This window comes from Moschus berezovskii, chromosome 6, assembly GCF_049115385.1.
Source record: "Moschus berezovskii isolate FMDL1 chromosome 6, NW_MosBer_1.0, whole genome shotgun sequence".
NCBI lineage: Eukaryota > Metazoa > Chordata > Mammalia > Artiodactyla > Moschidae > Moschus > Moschus berezovskii.
Window position 1 is genome coordinate 116,733,904 of NC_142465.1, and position 18,299 is coordinate 116,752,202.

Consider the following 18,299-nt stretch of genomic DNA (forward strand, 5'->3'; position numbering starts at 1 on the left):
ATTAGGGACTTTGTTGCTGAAAAACCCTTCTAACCGAATCTATTAGTGTTCTCAAGTTTTCATTCACCGAGGTGTTTTTTTTTTTTAATATGATTAATTTGAGTCTGACAGAGAAAACAGAGTCTCCTTTGATCTGTGTCCCCCAAAATACCCACCAAAACACCCTTCCCATGGTTCTGGCACAGGTGCTATCCTGATGTCGTCTTTTTTCAGATGGGGAAACAGGGGCTGTGAGGGACAGAGGGATGACCCTGTACCTACGGGGGAGCCTGGCTGGGGTCTGTGTCCAGCTGACCATGAAGTGTGGCCCGTGCCCTTCAAGCCTCAAGGACAGGGTGGGGAAGTGAGGACATTCTGCCTGGTGGACAAGCTCAGTGTCAGGGGTATGGAGAGGGGAGGCCCCAGGGGCAGAGAGGCCCAGTCCCCAGATCTGGATGTGAAAGCGCTCTGAGACCTGGGATGCCTGTGTTCTTTACTTAAAAATTAGTTTTATTTGTAATTTTGTGAGTAATATCTGAACATGTTCTCATGAAAAAACCCTCACACAGCACCGACGTCGATGAGTAAGAAGGGGCGTTTCTCCGCCGCTCCCTGGAGGGAGGCCGTTCTCACTGTGTTGGAGTCTTTCACCCGTCTTATCTTTATGCCTTCACACTGTCTTGCACACATTGAGAAAATCAGCTTTTGTGTTTCACAGAGAGAGGGGCCATGGGCTGTGAACTGACCTGTTGGTCTGAGTGCTTGTGTTGGCTCTTGCATGTCATCTTTTTTGGGGCCAAACCACATGACATGCAAGATCTTAGTTCCCTGACCAGGGATCCGATCTAGGTCCCGGCAGTGGAGCCCTAACCGCTGGGAATTCTGTCTCATTCCATCTCATTTTGTCACAGCGGCCAGAGCCCCCAGAGTCGAGATTCCCTTTGCCTTTATTTTTCGGCTGTGCCGGGTCTTCACTCCTGTGAGAGGGCTTCCTCTGGTTGCGGTGTGTGGGCCTCTCATTTTGTGGCTTCTCAAGTTGCGGCGGCTTCTCTTTTTTGTGGAGCAAAGGGCTCAGTACTTGTGGGATGCAGGCTTAGTTACTCCTGGGCAGGTAGAATCTTCCTGTCCAGGAACTGAACCCATGTCTCTTGCCTTGACAGGGGGATTCCTATCCACTGTGCCATCAGGGAAAGCCCTCCTTTGCCTTTCTCATGTATTGGGATGGCTAAAAAGTTAGTTCAGATTTTTCCATAAGATGTTATGGAAACACCTGAACTAAACTTTTGGCCAATGGATGTCATTTTATCTCTGACATCCAGGACACTGCCAGAAAGTCTCCTTTGCCACCAGGGAGAGTGGGAAGGGTGTGATGTGGGGCCTCTGGACACAGGGAAGGGTTGGGAGTGGCAGGGAAGTCAGCTCAAAGTCCTGGTGAGGCAGAGGTCCCCGGGGCCCCTCTCCCCTTGAATCCAAGTCACACAAGGTGAGACCTAGGAACAGGGGGACAGAGGTGGGAGTGCTCCCTGAGGATGCCTGTCTAGGAGGCAGTTAGGAAGTCCTCGCCCAGGCTCTCAGGCCCCTCTGCCTTTCCTCAAGGGCCCATCCCTCCCCCTGCCACCAACTCACACACATGTAGTCCAGGGATTCTGGACCAGGGCAGCCCCAGCAGATCTCTCAGCCTGGCCCCAGGCTGGGGGACGTGGGCCCTCCATGTGAGGTCTGAAAGGAGACCCGGCCCCTCAGCGTCACAGGGAGAGGAGTCCCCCACCCTCTGGGGCCAGGCCTACAGGTATGTAAGGTGGACAGCGATGCTGAGACTTGGCGGACGGGGCAGACGGGGAGCAGGACCCCCCACAAGGGGCCAGCTGTCCCCAGGCCTCATTCAGGGCACCACCCAGGAGGGACCGGGGACATACCACGGGTCAGGCGGTGTTCTAGGTTCTGGGGCAGTGTCAGGGAACCACAGAGACACAGGCCCAACAGTAAGACCGCAGAGGAGGTAAGGAGGTGAGACGTGCTGGGGAGGAAATGTCAGGAGCACAGGGCGAGGAGGGGCTGGAGCCTCGGGGAAGGCCCGGTGCGACCTCGGAACAGCAGAACAGAGGTCCAGTGACCATGAGGATGTCTGGGGAGGAGCGGGCGATGCCCAGGGACCAACCGGCCGCACCAGCCAGGGAGATGGCAGCGTGCACGCCCACCACGGCCTGGCCCTGCACCCCCTTGCCTCGCTCGACCTGTGGGGGAGGTGGCCTCGTGAGCCTTCCTTTGCAGAGGACAAAGCAAATTCAGGAGGAGGGATGAGCCAGGCAGCCCTCGGGCCCTGAGCCGTCCTGCCACCGCCCCTCCATACCACTTCTGTTGGTTGATGACACCGCGGTGGGTGGGGGTGGGGGGTCTAGTCCAGCACAGAAGCGGACCAAGTGCTGGGTCCCTTCTCAGCCTGGCCAGGCAAGGCTGTTACCCAGTCAGACCAAGCACCCATTACATGTTAGCTCCAGAGCCCGCCCCAGATGTCTTTGGCACCCCCCCGACACCACAGGGGTGTCCCCAGGTCACGGGCACCAGGGATGGCCACCCACTCTCCCGCCCAGAGCGGCTGTTCAGGGACCCCAGCCCCCTTTGCTAGGGTCACACTCGAGTGGGCCTCACAGCCTCGGGGTGCAGCGGGCTCCACAGCCCACCCCTCCGCCTCCCCCCGCCTCGCCCTGTGTCTGTGAGAAGTCCTTTCACAATGATCCTCTGCTTGCACACTCGCAGCCCCAGGGGAGACTGAGCGGGGCGGGGACGGTGGGGGAGGGGTTAGGTGGGCAGGCATTTTCTGGACAGGGTCCGTTTGAGCTGGAGTCCTGCCAGGTAGGCCCAGCACCAGGTGTGTGTGGGCAGGGAAGCCCTGCGGCGGGGCTCTAGTTCAATCACCTCCTGCGCTCACCTCGCCCTCCACACCCCTGGCCTAGCCAGCCAACTCCCACCCCCGGGGTCACCATCTGCAGAGGGTGTGGAGGGCCAGACCCCGGCAGGTGCGGTGCCCGGCCCTTGGGTTTATCTGAGCCTCGCAGGGACCTCGCCAGGCCGCGCGGGGCCCGGGGGTGGGAAGTGAGCCGCCCCCGGTCACACTGCAGGTTGGCTGCAGACCCCGAGGCAGTGGGACGCAAAGGCCGGGTCCTTTCCCACTGCATCACTTCCCCTCTGTGGCCAGGCTGCCCTGTCTTAGCCACAGCCCCAGGCTGCCCCTGCCTCTGCTCGCTGAGGGGTGGCGGAGACGCAGGTGCCAGGCTCGGAGCCCCCTCCTGGGCAGGGAGGGGAAACAGTGTCAGCCTGGGGACGAGATGCCTGGTTCGAAGGAGAGCCTGAGCCCCTCGGGCCTGGGCTTGAGTGCTGCCTGCAACCAGATGGCCTGAAGACCCAAAGAAACCTGTGCCCCCGAGCGAGCCCTGCCCCTCTGGCAGCCTCGAGGCCTCATCCACATGGTGGGGGCCCCAACACCCCTCTCCCGTGTTCTCAGGGAGCAGGGAGCCTCGGGCTGCCCACCGCCTGGGACCTGCTGCCCGGGGGTCCCCGCCCACCATCAGTAACTGCCTCCGACGTGACCACCCCATGACTGTGGCCAGCCTGAGAAGTATTCCATTAGCTTTGAGTTTATTGGGTGCCGGGTACCACAGGGGAGTCGAGACAGGCCTTCCTTCACTTCCCTCCGGCACGCCAGCTCCCGGACAGGGTCACTGGCCTCCACTCCCTGGCTGGCTCCCGGGCCTGAGGGCTCGGCTCCGCTGTGAGGCAGAGGCAGGGTTCCAGGGTTCCGGGGCCCCCGCTGAGCTTGCTGGAGCCGTGACAGCATGGAGCTCCCCCAGCACTTGGAAGGCTCCCAGGTCCTCGGCTGGAAAATGTGATGCCATTTCTCTTGTTAAATGGCACCAGGTGGCGAAGACAATGTGGCTCAGGGACCAGAGAGAGAGACAGACAGAGTGCGCCCCGTGCTGGCTGGGGGTGGGGAGGGGTGAGGAGAAGGACCCCATGTGACCCCACCCCAGACGTGGCAGGCAGGGCGCGCCCACACCCCTGCTCATCCCCGCTCCCCTCCAGCAGCCCTGCGGGGCCCCAGCCTTGGTGGCCCAGGCTCCCAAGGGGCTCAGAACAAGGCTGGTTTCTAGAACCCCGGGTCCTTCTGGGAAGCTGACCTCCTGGGCCTCGGCTGATACCGTGCATCCCCGCAGAGACCCACTCCCCACCTCGGCACAGAAGGGGACCTCCCTCCCCAGATGCTGAGGGAGTTCTTGGCTCGAGCCCCAGGCTCCTACCCTGCTCCCCGCCCTCCCCTCCACGAGGCCTGCCCCTGTGCTAATGGGGCCCCAGCCGGTGGGAACGGCTCTTCAGACCATCTTTCCACACAGGCCGCTTTCTCCGGCATAAGGCCCGCGTGTCCACCACTGCTGGGTTCTCACTGCCCAGTAGAGATGACCAAACCTCTGCTCAATGATTGGGCGCACAAGAGAACCACCAGAGAGAAAAAGCAGAGAACTGGGACCAGGGTGGGCTCTGCCTCCGATCACCTGCGTGACTGTGGATGTGCCTCTGATGACAAGAGTCTCGGTTTCGTTAAATGTGAAATGGGGAAACACTGTCAACTTCACACAGGTCCGCGGGGAGGGCGGGTGGCAGGAGCGACTGTGAGAAGCGCTCTGTAGAGCGTGAAGCTCTGCGGAGGTCGGGTGACGTCTGAGACCTGAATCGAAATCTCCGCAGCTGAGGTTCTCGGTGGGGGCTGCTTGAAGACCAGCCAGGCCTCGCAAACCTCACCGAGCGAGCCAGAGGTGCAGAGCAGTCCAGGGGGAGGAGAAAGGCGGGCCCACCGTCACGACGCCTGCACTGGGTTTCAGGCTGGCCCATCCGTCAGTGAAGCGCGCGAGCTGCGGCTGCCACGGTGACGTCAAAGCAGGGGCCCTGCGGCGCTGGCACCGCCCAGGGCATCAAGCAGGGCCCATCCTGAGGCCTGAGGATGGAGGGAGGGCTGGGAGGGCGCTGGCACGCTCCAAGGAAACCAAGATCTGGCTCTCTTCCTTTTCCACCAGACCTGCTCCTCACCCAAGCTCCCATGGGAGTGTCCAGCCGGCCACAGGGGCTCGGCTGCAGCTCATACCTGGCTGCCAGGGTTTCTGCAGCCTCATCTCAGCATGGCCACAGATTCTAACTAGACCCTGAGGAGAAGGAAAGCAGCCGTCATCGCATAGTCTCTTGCGGCCAGCCCAGAAACCAGCCGTTGGTCAGGTTCTCTCACTTAAGACTTCATGGTGTAATTCCTGGATGTGCACCAGTTTTGTAACTTAGCTCTGGGTGATTTCACATAATAGTTCAAGTAACTGTTCATGGAGTGCTTACCTGGCGCCGTGCAAGCATTCACACATTTATTATGAAATACATGGAGCACCCAAACAAGCGCAGGAGTAACACAATACATCTCAGGCACTTCACCTTTACCACATCAATCCTTACGACGCCAGCAAGGTAAGCTGAACAACCTCCATCTAACACCTGGAGAAACTGAAGTTCCGCAGGTCCTGTAAGAATGGCAAGGCCAGGATGTGGAGTCAGACTCGGCTCATAGAGTTCAAGCTCCCGCTGCCCAGCTCTTTTTAAAATATTTGTTTATTTGGCTGAACCGGGTCTTAGTTGACGTATGAAGGACCTTGAGTTGCGACATGTGGGGTCTAGTAGCCTGACAGGGGTCGAATCCGGGCCCTCGGCATTGGGAGCGCAGTCTTAGCCGCGGGACCAGCAGGGAAGCCCTCAGCTACTCTCACTTTTAGGTGTTTGGAGTCAGTTTCCTCATCTACAAATCAAAGTGGTGGACAAGTTCAGTGACGCTCAAACTTTTAGCCACGGGCCCTTTGTTCAAATGAAGTCCCGAGAGGTAAGACGTCAGACGGATGAAGACTTGGGGCTCTGCTGGGGTGGGCATGAGAGTGGTGGGGGACTGGAGTCCAACCAGCTGGACTGCCCCCACCCCCCCCAGCACTTCCTGTTGGAACACGAGGACTTTGCGTCCTGAGGGAACTGTCCACTGACCCAGGCCTGCAAAGCCTTGGCACCATCTGCAGCAACAGTGACTGTTGGCCTGAGCGCCCAGCCACGGGGGAGGGCGGCCAGGGGATGGGGGCCTCACAGGTCCTCCAGGGAGGGGTTCTCGGAGCCCCTCAGCAGGGACAGCAGGTTCAGGGCCGAGACGCCAGGCACGTGGCCTGCGCAGATCTGCAGCAGGCGGACCAGACGCTGTGCCATGGCGGCACGGAAGTCTTCTACCTGCAGAGGAGGAGAGGACCCCAGTGAGGCAGCAGCCAGAGGGGAGCTGGGGGCTGAGACACAGGGACAGCCCTGGGCACCGCTGCCCCCAGGGCCACCCCCCTGTCCGCGCCACACCTCACCGAGCAGCTTCTAACCACCTCAGCTTATGGAAACCCTTCAGACACCCTCCAGGGATACCAGAGACGCTGACCCCTACTCCAGAAGAAATGAAGGCTCAGTAGGCAGGGCCGGCGAGGTCAGAGACAGCGTCCAGAGGCATGGTGAGCGACTGTCGAGCTGGGGTCTGAACCAGGGCTAGTCCCAACCAATGCTGGGGTGGCACCCACTGGGGGCGCTTTGAGACGGACACGCCCAGGTTGGAAAGGAGGGGTAGGGAGAGTGGCCCTCATGGAGGACAGGGAGGTGCCATCAACAGACGGTCCCTATACCAGGGCCACGGAAGGGCTAGTGGGCCCAAAGGAGCCGTGGGACTAGGCAGAGGTAATCAGACTGTGTGATGTGAGAGCTGGACTATAAAGAAAGCTGAGCGCCAAAGAATTGATGCTTTTGAACTGTGGTGCTGGAGAAGACTCTTGAGAGTCCCTTGGACTGCAAGGAGATCCAGCCAGTCCATCCTTAAGGAGACCAGTCCTGGGTGTTCATTGGCAGGACTGAGGCTGACGCTGAAGCTCCCGCTTTGCCACCACCCGACGTGCCACATCTCCACGCCCTAACGCATCACGCATTCTACGTCCTTACTGTTTCCTCCACCAGAACAGAATTGGGAGTGTTAACACTGCTTTGCTCTATGCTGCCTCCCGAGAGCCTAGAACAACACTGGACAGGCTGTAGGTTATGTTAAGAAATGTCTGTTAAAGAAATCCTTTGGGCTTTGCGGCCTTGGCCTCGGAACGGTCCCTCCAAATGGCCGCTGCTCTCACTCAGGCTCCACGGTATGCTTCCTGCAGCCTCGTCCCTGGCCCCCTGCCTCTGGCCAGGCCTCCTCCCATCCACACACCTTACTCCAGAGATGTGACCCCCAAACAGCTGAGCCCATTGTGACTGCCCCAACGCCGACGGGAAGGAATGGCTGGATTCACTGCCTGGCTTCCAAAGCCCTGCGGATCCTCCTGCCTGGCAGGTGCGATGAGTCGGTCTATCTCCCTCCACTGAGGGGCAGGGCCAGTGTCAGAGGCATCTGGTTCTCAGGGACTTGCACAGGGCCTAGTAGCGGAGGTGGAAAGTAACTGCACTGGGCGAATCCTGCACCTCCCTGGGTGTGTTTCCTGTCCTGTAAAACGGGGCCAGTGTTTCTCGCCATGCAAAGGCCTCAAAACACGATGAGGCGCCAGCTCATGAAGTGGGGGAAAGTGCCCTGGACAGGACCGCACAGGTACCAGGCACGCTGCGGTCCAAACACTGGGTGCTTCGGATGAGAGGATGCCAGGCCTAGGTTCTCAGCCCGCCGGCTCCAGGCTGGAAATAGAAAGTCAGCCACAGACCTTTTCTTGGTGGTTCAGATGGTAAAGAATCTGCCTGCCAATGCAGGAGACTCAAGTTCAATCCCTGGATTGGGAAGATCCCCTGGAGTAGGGCATGGCAAACCACTCCAGTATTCTTGCCTGTAGAATTCCATGGACAGAGGGGCCTGGCGGACTACGGTCCATGGGGTCGCAGAGAGTCAGACACAACTGAGCGACTACCATTCTCAGGCTAGAGGACAACACAGGACCTGGTACAGTCTGCCACCTCCTGGCCACGCGCAGAACTGCACCAACACGCACACCTCTGCGGTGGATTGCCATTTCCCTTGAGAGCTAAGAAAAGGAAGGCAGGGCAAGTAATCTGTGTGTGTGTGTGTGCGCGCGTGTGTGTGTGTGTGCGTGTGTGTCTGTGTGTGTGTGTGCAGGGCGAGTAATCTGTGTGTGTGCGTGTGTGTGTGTGTGTGTTGGGGGGAGGGGCTGACTTGTTCAAAGGCATGCAGCTAGCCCGCTAAGCCAGGAAAGAGTCAGCAGCACACCAACCTGGCTCTTCTGTTGACTAGCTGTGTGACTGTGAGCATGCCACCTCTCCTGTTGTGAGCAAAGCCGGCAGGGATGGGCACCTCAGGGTGCCTCAGGTCCTACCTGTGAGGTCAGAGCCTTGGTCGAGATGGGTTCTTAAAACAGTGACCAGACATGAAACACAGGTGGGTGACAGAGCAGTGTATGCATCTCAAGGACGCATTGAGTAAGAGGACCTTGGACAGGTTTAACAGCGTCTGCAGAATCGCAGACGCTCATGAGGTCCACCCTATCCCCACGGGACAGGCCAGTGTCTGCTGCTTCTGTCGCTAACAACCACAGACTCTGCTAACACCATCGCCTCCCATCTATGTCACAGTGCTAAATTCCTCCCAGAGGTTAGTGAAAACAGAAGTCATTTTTTTTTTCTTGTCCAAAGCCACACCTCTCCTGAATTCTTCTCCCTTCGGAGTAGAGGGGTCCATAGACCCCAGAGTCAGCACCTCTAGTCTAGATGGTGATGACGGACCATACGCTGACTCAGCTCCCTCTGCACCACATCACTTGGCCTTTGGGGACAGGTGTAAGACCCAGAACAGAAACACAAATCTTTAAAATGAAACTCAAACCAATAAACATAACTTATATGGGTAAAGAATCGGAAAAGAATGGATCCATGTATAACTGAATCACTTTGCTGTACCCCTGAAACTAAGATAACACTATAAATCAATATACTGCAATATAAAAATAAATAAACAGAACCCTAAACCAACTGAGCAGGTCTGGGGCAGGTGTGCAGGTGGGGCAGCCCAGGACCCGGGAGCCCTGAGCAGACCCCCAGAGGGAGCAGAATCAACTCTTGCCCAGAACCCTTTAGCAAAATGTCTTCAGGCTCCACACTATACAGAGAGAGGCTGAAGAGCAAAACTCATCAGCAAAGCAGAAATCTGCTGTGCTACCCTCACAGCTAGGATTCAGCTTGTGAGAAACCCCAGGAGAAGCGAGTCAAGGCAGAACCAACATCACAAGTATCCATTCAGCCATCTATCCACCCATCCACCCAACCTCCACCCTTGCTGCCTGCTGGACCCCCTGCCCCGGGCTGGGACTGGACAAGGTCTGCAATCCAGGAAGGGAAGGGGGAACGGAGGGCATCCTGACTGCTGGTTAATGATACAGACAGGATGCCTGGCCTCACAGCTCTTACACCCCAGCAGGAAAAGTGAGATATTAACAGGGACCTATAGACACACACACAAGACCTAGTCATGAGTACAGAGAAAAATGTCAAAGCAAGAGGTGACGGCACCTGGTGTACAAACGGAACTCAAGATGTACATGGAGTGTCACCCTACTTTACAGGAGTGCACCCAAGGCTTACGGTGACCCACCCAAGGACAGTGAGTGGAAAAGCCAGGATTCCAATGAGGATCTCGTCTCCACATCAGGAGCCCCTTCACTTGGGTATTCAGGATCCTCCAAGAAGTGCCCCGCCATGCCCTCTGTGTTCTGACTGTGCCATCCCACGGCCCACGTGAGCAGGTCCTCACCTCTAGGTCACAGAAGAGCAGGGGGCTCCGGTAGGTGTGGGCCAGCTTCACCACGGTGTTCCGGTGGACGCTGCAGTGGCTGTCCCGCCCAGCTGCAAAGAAGCCACGCCTGTCATCTCCACCATCGTGGCTGTGATGGAGGAAGCACTGGGCCTGGGAGGTCACGTCCCCTCTCTGGGCCACAGTTTCTACCTTCTTTGGGTGACAGGCCTGTTCTACTTTCTTTTCGGGGCAGTCAAGATCATCAGATCAGAAAACAGGCTAAAGAGACTTGATAGAGTCAGAATAAACACGTGAGTTTCCTCATCTATGAAATGAGGATCATAACAGCACCTACTCTGCTGAGTTACTATAGAAAGTCCGTGAACGAATACACAGAAGTGACCTGGCGTTCACTTCTCCACCAAAGCTTATTGAGAATAATGTGAGCCAGGCCCTTCATGCCAGGAGTTCGCAGGGCAGCTGGGGGAGGCGGGCAGACACACCATCAGTGTAGTAGAAGGGTGCGGAGTCTGACAGAGGCCTGCGTGGACACCCCGAGGGCCCAGACAGCAGGGCTGGCCAGGAAGGTGTTCCCCAGGGGGCAGAAAATTGGGGTCAGCCACATAAAAAAGAGGAAAAAGTATTTATGAGAAGCCACGTGGTATAATCATTACAGGCATGGGCCCTGGAATATGACCAGCTAAGTATGAACTCTGCTCTACCACTGTCTAGTTATGGGGCCTTGGACGAGTTACCTAACCTCATGACCAGCTTCCTTCACTGTAAGAGAGACAACAGTACTGACCTCAACAGTACTTTTTGTGAAAATTAAGTGATACAGAAACAAAGCACTTAGAACAGAGTCTGGTCTACAGTGAGTACTCAGTATAGGTTAGCTATATTTTCTTAAGGTTTTTTTTTTAATGTGGATCATTTTAAAAGTTTCTATTGAATTTGTTACAATATTGCTCCTGTCTTATGTTTTGGTTTTTTTGCCAGATGGCATGTGGGATCTTAGCTGCCTGACCAGGGATTGAAGTCTTACCCACTCAAGAGCCAGGGACATTACAGCGTCTCGGAGAACTATCTGAGGAAGAGGAGATGAGCCACCAGGCACCCCAGGGCAAAGAACTCAGCAGAATTAACCTGGCAGAACAATCAGCTCCGACTTGCTTTATGGAGACAGACAGCAGTCAGATTTCAAAGCCCAAGGTCTCCCCATCACCCAGGCTGCCTCTGCATGGACTCCACCACAGGCCCACCCACAGCAGCAGGCAGGGGAGGCACTCACCCCCTGTGGCGAGGAAGGTCACCTTCCCCAGGAAGAAGGCCGCATCCAGGTGGCACAGGGACTCCTCCACGTTTTGCAGGCTGGGGCAGCAGAAAACAAGCAGAGGACATACCTTACAACAGAGAAGGCAGAAGAAGCGCCCCCGCCTCTGATTCCAGAGAGGCCAGGGCACAAGACGAGGGTGACGGGAGACAGCCCTGGAGGAACACTTTTGTAGCTTTAAACTGCTTCTAATTACAAAGTGAGTCAAGTTTGTGAAACGATCAAATAGTAAATACTGGTGTACAAGTAAAAAGTAAAAGTCCCCGTCTCCAGCACCACCTCTAGTTTTAACTCCCCAGAGATGACTGCCACAATAGTTTGGGGTGTAATTCTTCTGGAATTTTCTTCATATGCAAATACAGACAGTGATTTGTATAAGTAGCCAGTTGGGTCTAATTGGGTTCAATGTCTCTGTTACATTCTTTGGAATGACCACAACATACCCCAAACTAACTGCTTGCCCTGTGGTGGACATTTAAATGGTCTCGTTTTTCATCATCACAAAGAACGCTGCATGAATACTGTTTCCTACATCTCCTACTAAGCAGATTTCTCTGTAGAACAGATGCTAGAAGTGGAAAAGCTGGGTCATGGTATGTGTCTTTTTCAAGTGTGGATCACTATTGCTGAATTGCTTTCCAGGAAGATGACAGCGATTTTAAATCATATCAGTTGTATGAAAACACTCTTTTCCTCTAATCAAGGGCACCCTGACCTGCTGGGTTGAGGCTTTCTCACTGGTGTCCAGGGAGTGATGAAAGATTCTGTTGTCTTCCAGGCCAAAAGCCACCTCAGTCAGGCTTCATGAATGAACAAAGCCTGAGACCAACAGCCCTGTGGCTCAGACGGTTCTCCGGTGTCCCTTCTGGTGAAGAAAGACCTCACCCAAACAGCAGCAGACCTGTGAGCCAGGGCGCCCATGGCAGGCCTCAGCCCTTTCCTGCCCAACCTGGGCCTAAGTCACTGCTGACCGGTTCCCAGCGGTCAGGTCGTGCAGTCTGGGCTCGATCCTTGTGTCTGGTGTCTCTGCCCTCCGGTCCTCAGGCGCTTCCACCACAGCCTTCCCTTACCCCCACCCCAGGACCAGGTGTCTGTCCCGGTTTCCTGCTGGACCCTGTGTCCTTAGCCAGCTGTCCCCAGGAAGGAGAGGGGAGACCTTCCACCTGTATTCCCTAGATTGGCTGCACTCCTGACCCCAGGGTTGCCAGGACCGTGCGGAGGCCAGGCCAGGCCACAGGCATCAATGTCATCCACGCTGCCACTGCCCCGGCCCCAGAGTGGACTGGGCTCTGACCTTTCCCAGGCCTGGACGGTCCTCCACACATGCTGTGCTCCTCCTGCCTTTACACCAGCCCTCCCCCTGGGACGTTCTGCTCACGGTCATCCTTGCCTGACTAACTCCTCCTCATCTCTCAGGTGTTTTGTTTTTTTTTAACTGATTGATTGACATGTGTGGCTTGTGCGCTTTTAGTTCCCCGACCAGAGATTGAAGCCAGGCCCCCAGAGTGAAAGCGCAGAGTCTTAGCCACTGAACCACCAGGGAATTCCCTCCGGTGTCTATGTAGATGTCACCTCCGCCAGGAAGTCTAGCTTGACCTAAGTCCTCAGAGTCAGAGGTCGTGTTCAGGCTCTCATAGTCCCAGGCTTCCCCCTTTGACAGTACACATCACAGGTACTGTAACTGTCTGTTCAAAAGTCTAGATTCCTCCCCTAACGGAGCTTGAGAACAAGGTCCATTTCATTCACATCTGTGCTGCTGTCAGGGAGGCAGAGTGGGCCCCAGAGAGCATTAGATAAATGACAGATGACACTGTTAGCATTTGTCAGCTCTTTGAAACATCTTGTGTTGGCACTGGCTCCTCCCTCCTCCCCCTCTAGGCTGCCCCCAGGCAGCCTCTCCCTGTCTCCTCTCTTTCCCTTGACAAGTGAAGCCACCATCCCAGTACAACCCTAAGCCGCATTTGAGCAATGACAGCCCCATCCCCTGGCTCTCACCTGTGTTTGCTGTGAAGGTTGACCACAAACACAATCAAGTCAATTCGGGGCCGATTCACGCTGCAGGGCAGAGGGAGGGCCCTTGCTAAGTGGCTGAAAAACAAGAGATTGCAGGACTCAAGAGACATGTACCCACATCACAATGACCATTCACACGCTACCCTCTGTAGGGGAAGAGGCTGTCAAAAGCTCCTCCCTATTCACCTGAAGCTTTTGTGTGTGCGTGTGCATGTTTTAAAAATTTGCAACCTGCAGGAATTTTTTTTTCTTAGTTGTGGCTTGTGGGATCTAGTCCCCAACCAGGGATCAAACCCGATCCCTCTGCATTAGGAGCATGGAGCCTTGGCCACTGCACCACCAGGGAAGCCCCCACAGGAGGCTTTTGTGGGCAAGACTCCTTAAGTGAGCACAGAGGCAGGGCAGAGCTCTTATTCAGATTACCCCTGCTTTACTCTCCCTGCCAGAAAGTTTAATAACTGCTTTGGCAAGAGGGGGTTTGGGATATAAGATGGCATCTAGCCATCTATCCTGAATGCTGGGAGGGAGGCCAGGCTCAGAAGGGGAGGGGAAGGTGTTAGACTATGAAGTTTAGGGGTGAAGACTGAAGCCCTTCGGAGTGAGACAGAAGTGGGTTTAAATCCCAGTCTGTCAACTATCAGCTGTGTGACACTGGGAAGTCACCCTCAACATTCTTGTCGGTACTTGGTCTCAGATTGTCGAATACCCACCTGAAGCTTTTTTTTTGGGAATCCTCTATTTCTGCCCATTTCTATTTATTCCTATTACTCATCTGCCTCTACCCCTCAGCTTCTAATTCAAGAATACCGAAAAGTATACAAAATATAACAAAAGTTAAAACACACACACACACACTCCTAACTCCTAAAAGTTCAGTTACCTAAAAATTACTACTATTAATGTTAGAACATTTTTCTAAATATCTTTCCATGTACAGATGTATACACATTCACACACTAGAATACAGTAGATGGAATCTAAAAATAGGATAATAGTATTTCCTTTTTTTGGTAATGATTTCCATCTTGCTCAAGGAAGGCAATTTTGTCCACATTTTCCTTTAACTCTGATGCTTATTATTTTTTTAATCTTTTCCTATTTCTGAGCTACGGGATTCAGTTTATCGGTGATTGTGTTTGGTGTTCTATAGCCTAAGAGCCTGGTAAGACAGGTAGGGCACAGATGGACCTATGAACAATCTTTATTTCAAGGGAAAGATGATGTTCTCGCTAGGAAAGCGCATTTCCAATTCCCATAAAGGAAATTTGCTTTAGATTTGGGTCATTCAACATAGACCCTTGGAGCTTGTCTTTCAATCAGGGAGAATGACACCCAAATATATTCAGTCACTTGACTTCTGCCAGCAGCTGTTTCTTCTCTGTATCAGTTAGAAAAAGGGAAGCAAAATATACTTTAGTCACCTTTTCTCCAAATTTGGGGAGTATCTGAGTAACTAACTGTTCTGGGCCAAGTACTGCTCAAGGCAGTGGGGCTTCTTCACCAGTCAGCAAAAGTGAAAGTCCCTGCCCTCAAGGGGCTAACCTTGGGGTGCCTCGGCGTGGCAGACTGGAAACAAGTAAACAAACATGTGAACAAGGAAATTTCCTTTTTTTTTTAAAACAAGCTCTGGCCAGTTTTATTAAAAAAAAAAAGGGTACATGATTTACTTTTCATCAGTCTGTTCTGGCATGCTTCTAATATCAGAATCACCTGGATCAATGACAGCCAGTGTGCATACTCTGCAGTATTTTCCACATGCTGTGCCCAATTCAATATTATTACCACTGCAGTGATGGACACCAGTTTTGGCCAACGTGGCATAATATGGAAATTTCTTTATAGTGACAAGTGCTAGAGGGAAACAGAAAAACTGGCATGACAGAGAAGTGACAGAGGATGCTTTACACGGGGACAGATCACGCGTCAGGGAGGAGACTCCGAGCGGTGGGTCAAAACTCGCCCCACCTGCGCTGGCCTCTCTGGCCTTCCGCTCCACCCACACCCACTCCACCCTCCTCCCCGCTCTCCCTTGCGCCCAGGCCAGCGATCGGACATCTCCAGCGCAGGCTACTTACACGTTCAGCTCCGAGGTGCAGTCCTCCTTGAGCATCGAATCGGCCAGTTGCTGCAGAAGAGCATCCTCTGTGCCCACCAGCTGCCCAGAGAGAGAAGGCGACCAATAGACCCCTGGATACAGCAGTGCCGCCGCTGGGCCCGGTCGGCCGCGACCCCGGGATTCTGGCTGTAGCGCACGAGGCACTCTTTACCGAGATGACTACGGAAGGCATTGGTGAGGGTCTGAGGTTTGCACCCGCTCCGGTTCCGCTCACTACCCGCCCCACTAGCCCCCGAACCCTCCATGGGACAGCCTCTTTTCTACCGGAGGCCTGACACGGATACAGGGGGAAAGCCACGTCTTGGACCGCCTGCATTCACTCTGCGCGCGGGCGCCCGGCCCAGCCGCTCCACCAATCAGAAACTCAGAAAGAGCCCGCCGCGCACTTATTGGTGGAGACATCCCACGGCGTCACGAGGGCAGCTAACTCTGATTGGTTCAGAGAGGGGCTCTCCCGCCCACCACACTCCGGCCGGAGCAGCCCGGGCCAGAATCTCAAGAGAGCCGCAGGAGGCCTGGCCGCTGAGGCGCGGCCCAGGAGGAAAGGCGGGCGCGGGAATCGGGGCTGCTGACGCCTACCAAGATGGTGGCCGTGTTCAGGCCAGGCAGCTTGTCCAGCGGCCGTAACGCTGACATCCTCGGTGACTGACGGAACTGCCGCTCGCAGGGTGCGCGCCACGCTTTCAAACCGCCCTCTGGCCCGTCCCCCGTGCGTAACCGCGGGTCACGTGACACTGTCTGGGCGGGGCTTCACGTAGGGGCGGGGCCGGGCAGGACCTTCTTAAAGGAGACACTACGCTTTTCCTTTTCTTTTTTAAAAATTTATCTTTTATTGGGGGATAGCCGATTAACAAACCATGTTGTGATAGTTTCAGGTGAACAGCGAAGGGACTCAGCCATACAAACACACATATCCATTCCACCCCCCCGCCTCCTCCCCTCCAGGCTGCCATATAACTTTGAGTGGAGTTACGTGTGCTGGAAAAGACTCTGATGCTGGGAAAGGTTGGGGGCGGGAGGAGAAGGGGACGACAGAGAATGAGATGGCTGGATGGCATCACCGACTCTGTGGACATGAGTTTGAGTGAACTCCGGGAGTTGGTGATGGACCGGGAGGCCTGGCGTGCTGTGATTCATGGGGTCGCGGAGAGTCGGACACGACTGAGCGACTGAACTGACTGACATGTGCTAGACAGTAGATCCTTTCTAAGGGGAAGTTTTCCACGGCTGGCCCTAGGCACCAAAGGTGCTGCCTGCGAGACAGGACTTTTATTTCACTCCTGGGAGAAAGACGGTATTCAGTGATTTGTTTACTCATTTTTCCCTCACTTATGATCATTCCAGGTGCTCTTGTTCAGTCGCTCAGTCAGTGTCCAACTCTTTGAGACCCCATAGACTGCAGCACACCAGGCCTCCCTGTCCATCACTAACTCCCGGAGTTCACTCAAACTCATATCCGTTGTGTGATGCCATCCAACCATCTTATCCTCTGTCGTCCCCTTCTCCTCCTGCCCTTAGTCTTTCCCAGCATCAGGGTCTTTTCAAATGAGTCAGCTCTTCACATCAGATGGCCAAAGTATTGGAGTTTCAGCTTCAGCATCAGTCCTTCCAATAAATATTCAGGACTGTTCAGTCGCTAAGTCATTTTTAACTCTTTGTGACCCCATGGACTGCAGCATGCCAGGCTTCCCTGTCCTTCACAGTCTCTTGGAGCTTGCTCAAACTCATGTCCATTGAGTTGGTGATACCATCCAACCATCTCATCCTCTGTTGTCCCCTTTTCCTCCCACCTTCAATCTTTCCCAGCCTCAGGGTCTTTTCCTATGAGGCAGCTCTTCACATCAGGTGGCCAAAGTATTGGAGCTTCAGCTTCAACTTCAGTCTTTCCAATGAATATTCATGGTTGATTTCCTTTAGGATTGACAGGTTTGATCTCCTTGCAGTCCGAGGGACTCTCAAGAATCTTCTCCAACACCACAGTTAGAAAGCATTGATTCTTTGGCACTCAGCCTTTTTTATGGTTCCAACTCTCAGATCCATACATGACTATCGGAAAAACCATAACTTTGACTATGTGGACCTTTCCTGACAAGTGCTGGCTCTGCTTTTTAATACGTTAAATTTGTCTCCTCCAGCTCAGTGGACTCATTCCTTGCAGCTGCTCAGAACAAAATCTTGGGTCATTCTTGGCTCCTTTTCTCTGCACCTCACAGCCAATTTCTGGTTCTGTTCTTAAAATGCATCCAGAAGCTGACTATTTCTCACCACTTCCACCCCCCAATCAGGAGAAGATGCTGGCATCTCTCATTGGGTCTACTGTAATAGACTTCTCACAGGCTTCCTGTGTCCACACTGATCTCCAGGGCTACTGGCTATTCTCATACAGCAATCAGAGTCTTCCTTTTGAAAGAGAAATCAGAGCAGGCCACTTCTCTGGTCAAAACCCACTGGTAGTCCCCCTCTCACTCAGAGTACGTTGCAAACGCCTTACATGACCTTTGAGGCTCTGTGTGTTCTGGCCCTTGACGGACTCCCCAGCCTCATCTTCTGCCTTTCTCTCTTTAACACCTGCTCCCGGGGGCTTCCCTGGTGGCTCAACTAGTAAAAAATCTACCTGCAATGCGGAAGACCTGGGTTCTATCCTTGGGTTGGGAAGATCCCCTGGAGAAGGGAAAGGCTACCCACTCCAGTATTCTAGCCTAGGGAATTCCATGGACTGTATAGTTTATGGGGTCGCGAAGAGTTAGACAGGACTGAGTGACTTTCACTTCATTCACCAGGACCTTTGCCCCTGTAGTTCTGGCTGAAATGCACTTCCAAACAGTCACTTGGCTTGTTTCCTCACTTTATTCATGTATCTGCATCAATGTCACTTGATCAGAAGAGGCTTTCTGAATGACCTCATCTAAAATAGCGAGCATGGGACTTCCCTGGTGGTCCAGTGGTGAAGACTGGGCTCCCAAAGCAGGGGGCCTGGGTTTGATCTCTTGTCAGGGAACTAGAGCCTGCATTCCGAGACTGAAGATTCTGCGTGCCTCAATGAC

At 54.5% G+C, this 18,299-nt stretch overlaps 1 protein-coding gene across 2 annotated transcripts; it reads right to left on the bottom strand.

Moving 5' to 3' along the window:
- Positions 1-3,616: 3,616 nt before the first annotated feature.
- On the bottom strand, positions 3,617-15,985 carry CENPM (centromere protein M). 2 transcript variants are annotated; one of them, XM_055395147.2, is made up of 6 exons: positions 15,835-15,985; positions 15,215-15,294; positions 13,122-13,214; positions 11,085-11,164; positions 9,812-9,903; positions 3,617-6,273 (listed from the first exon to the last, which is right to left on the bottom strand). In XM_055395147.2, exons 1-6 carry the CDS (start codon positions 15,889-15,891, stop codon positions 6,133-6,135), a joined length of 543 nt encoding a protein of 180 aa, XP_055251122.1. In that variant the 5' UTR covers positions 15,892-15,985; the 3' UTR covers positions 3,617-6,132. The 2 variants fall into 2 exon arrangements, with proteins under 2 accessions (XP_055251122.1, XP_055251123.1); XM_055395148.2 differs by having other exon boundaries at positions 15,215-15,414; positions 15,835-15,955.
- Between the last annotated feature and the right edge of the window lie 2,314 nt (positions 15,986-18,299).